The sequence below is a fragment of a genome (genome assembly GCF_019968985.1).
Source record: "MAG: Porospora cf. gigantea B chromosome Unknown PgB_NODE_2338_length_3685_cov_226.913, whole genome shotgun sequence".
Classification (NCBI taxonomy): Eukaryota; Apicomplexa; class Conoidasida; order Eugregarinorida; family Porosporidae; genus Porospora; species Porospora cf. gigantea B.
This window is the reverse complement of record NW_027178819.1, coordinates 1-3,685: the sequence shown is the minus strand read 5'-3', so window position 1 is coordinate 3,685 and position 3,685 is coordinate 1. Positions and strand designations below refer to the sequence as shown.

The 3,685-nt window shown below is 53.6% G+C and overlaps 1 protein-coding gene across 2 annotated transcripts; it reads left to right on the top strand.

Moving 5' to 3' along the window:
• Positions 1-81: 81 nt before the first annotated feature.
• On the top strand, positions 82-3,685 carry KVP17_002375 (uncharacterized protein; the record flags this gene model as incomplete). 2 transcript variants are annotated; one of them, XM_068518586.1, is made up of 1 exon in its annotated part: positions 82-3,685. In XM_068518586.1, a coding segment is annotated over one exon (3,604 nt), but the record flags the coding sequence as incomplete, so codon positions are not given. The 2 variants fall into 2 exon arrangements, with proteins under 2 accessions (XP_068376621.1, XP_068376620.1); XM_068518585.1 differs by having other exon boundaries at positions 82-3,675.

Sequence of the window (3,685 nt, the reverse complement as noted above, 5' to 3'; positions counted from 1 at the left end):
TGCTGAGCAATCTCTACCGTGAGAGCGGGGTCGCAGTGTGATGCAGACTTCTCCACCAAATGTACCCATAACTCCGGTTTGATGGATGCCGTGTCAGATGTGGTGCAGACATTGGAGAAGGGTGAGGAGAACCTGAAGGATCTCATCTACGCCACCGTCAAGTTGCTGATGAACCGCGATCCCAACTGGGCCACCGATGCGTCCAGTAACTTGCAGCGGATAGGCGTGCTGCTGAATACTAAATTGGCCGACTCAGAAGTCACGTTGAAGCACATACCAAAGCTCCTTAAGGAGCTGGACTCGGCACTGGACTCCGCCGAGACGGACGCCTTGCGTGAGGATGCTGCCTATGTTCAGCGAGTGCTTTGCCAGCGATTCCCCGCAGACAGCACCTTCGGCGCCAAAGTCGTGACCACGACATTAGGCATGAAGCTGCAGGCTTGGGCAGGCGAGGGCGCTAGCATGAACAAGAGGTCGGTGGTGATGGACTCCAACCGCTGCCTGGCCATAGCTCTCAATCAGCCGGCCTCCAGACAACAGGTCTTGTCCGTCCTGGAGAAGGGCACTTATCTGAAGCACCTGGCCGACAACATGAACCACTTCCGAGACGACCCGGAAATCTTGGCGTCTTACCTAGACGTGATGCAAGCCCTGGCCAACGACACAAAGGGCATGGATTTGCTCGAGAAGGGATGGCCTTTAGGAACTGACCCAGCGAAGTCGGGACAGAAACGTGCCGTTGGCGACGCAATCACCCAGGATCTCACGGCTCATATGATAGCGCATCGAACGAACTCCCGTGTCGTGAACGGAGTGCTGGGCTATTTCGCCAAGATGGCTGCACTGGACAGACCAACTCCCGAGTCGCTGCTTGATGCGAACTTCCAGAGAACCATCGATGACATGGCTTGCTTGACATTAGAGGGGCTGGCGGCAGCCATCCGTCTGCGAACCGCGCTCTACACCCAGATGTCCAAGGAGGATAACCTCCCAGCAGTCACGCGACTGAGCAACATGGCACTGGAAATGATGAACGATCCATCAGCGACGCATAAGGAGCGCGCCCCCGTTCTGGTGGCACTTTCGGGTCTGATAGAACGCATGGCTGACTGCGAGCACCACGACTCGATTATTGAGACCAGGATTCTCGACATACCTGAGAAGGAGCTGAACAGCGCCATCATCGATCCCAAGGTCATGGAGAGCCTGCTGTGTGCCCTTCTGCCTACGGTGGACGACCAGGCGTTGGCCACGTTGTCCCTGAAGTCTATCTTGACTCCTATGATGGTCAACAAGGGGGATCACTTCAAGAATCAACCTGAAAATCTCAATCTCTTTGTGCAGGTTCTGAAAAAGTGTCTGGCTCATGAAGGCACAGCGCAGCAAATCCGCAGCAGCCCCCACTGCTCCACCTTCATAAATGCCATCCCTGGGATTCTGGAAACCTATCCGAAACACGACTCTCTGGAAATTGAGGTAGAGGTGGCTGACATAAAGGCCAAGATCTTCAGCGACGACCCTAATGCCATCACTCTCCGATCGATCTTCGCCAAGTGGACTCTGGTCAAGGAACAGGGCCAGAATCTGCGCCTGAGCGAACCAGGAGGTCTGTCACAACAAGCCGACGTTCTGGCTGAGTACCACAGGGATTACTGCACAGGACTCGCTCACCCCGACGTTGAGGACTTTCGGGGCTCTGAGGTGGTGTGGGGGGCTCAGTGTTGGATTCTTCTACATGAGGAGGGTCCGGACAACACAAGGCCTTGTCTAGAAAGGGATGAAGTGGAAACCCTATACGGTGGTCTGGGCCAACAAACCCATCCAGAAATTGTACAATGGTTGGTGAGAGCTGCCATAAAACTTGCTGAAGACCCTCCTGGAGCGGAGGCCACTGCGGTGGACAAGACACATCTGCAGACAGCAGCTTCAGTGTGCCATGCTGGACTTAAAGGTTCTTTGGAGGAAAACTGGTGTCGTGAACGAGTCCAACTGATTGCCAAAAGCGCAGTCGAGCGCAATTCTTACAATGACACAAAGGTGTTTCAGACGCTCGTGGACTACTGGAACCTCGTGGATTCGCAAAAGTACTCTATTGACCTCCTGGTTGATGTTCTGCATTCGATGCGGCAAATCGCCAATGCACACTGGGCTGATGTGGTCATAAAGAACCAGGTGCCTCAGAGGCTGGTTGGTATAGTGAACGACAAGACGGCTCCTATAAAACTCCTTCCCGACGCGCTGTTCCTGCTTGGCAGTCTTTCAGTCGTTCCAGACATCAAGGATCTCATCGGAAAGATAAATGGAATCACCAGCATTGTCAACCTGATTGATCGGCAGCTGAAAAACACCAAGGACCCGCTTGTGGACGTTCAACGCGTAATTGCCAATGCTCAGCTGGCGATGTCCAGCACCAACATGATACACGACGCCAACAGCAAGCAATTTGTGGACGCCAAAGGAATCCAGCAAAACATCGCGGTCATGGACACAGCGATGGACAACATGACAGGCTACGAGGTGGCTAATGCCAGCTCCGTTCTGATGTGCAACATGCTTTTCCGACGTGACGACCTCAAGGAAACGTACGGAAAGAGGAAAGGTCCCAACGCCATCATGAAGATCATTAAGGCCTATGACGGGTCTACCACCAAGCAAGCTCATCGATGTCTTGTATCGATGTTCAAGGCCATCGGGAACCTGGCCCTTTACGCCCCAAATATTGATCTCTTCCTCTCAAACGGCGTGGAAAAAGTCTACTCGGGGTTCTTCACTAACGATCAGCTGCCAGACTGGGTCATGGTGGCAGGGTTGAACTCCATGTCAAACCTGGTGATGGAGTTCACAGACGACAGCATGAGACTGTTCAGTGTGTGCCTCAAGCCACTAATGAATCTTCTGATAAAGCGCAAAGATGAGATCGCCATCATGATGTTTACGCTAAGTTTTGACATCATCAGCAGCCTCTGTCGACTGCCAGAGAACGCTGCCGCGTTCCTGGATGCCGGTGGAATGACCACCGCTCTGGACATCGTCAGCCAGAATGTCGCCAACCTACTGTATCTCCACGTCATCCACCTGATAGGTGTCGTCTCCATCGACGAGAGCACAATCCCCCGTCTTATCGACGTAGGAGTGTTTACATTTCTGGTGGACGTATTCGAGTCCCAAGAGAGGGCTGAAGAGCCCTCTACAGAGCTGTGCATCAACTCCTTGAGATGCACTCGCCGGATGATGAGCGGACGGAAGAGTGCTGAGCTGTTCATCCAAATGAAAGGCGTTGACGCGATCTCGTTTCTTATGCGAAAGACGACCCAAGTGACGCTGATCCAGTATGAAGGCTACCGCAACATCATCGCCATGCTGAACTACTTCCCTCCTCCGGAGAAGGAGGTGGAGGATGAGTGGGACGACTTCGACGTGGCGGACGAGGAAGTCTCCCCGAAGGCCCACAGGGTGAGGCGGGGACTCCATCCCAGATCGTGGCAAGCGCTGGAGATGTCAGTTGAGGGCATTAACGCGCTGATCGACAGCATTATATCCACCTTGAAGGATGAAAACAATCAAAGAGCCCTCCGTGTGTTTTTCTGTGGCGTCGGTCTGTTGGCGTACTTTGCCGTCGAGAAGATCCCCGGTACTGTGGTGACCTTCTACCAGTCGGACTTCGCGACTCCCATTGTGTCTATCC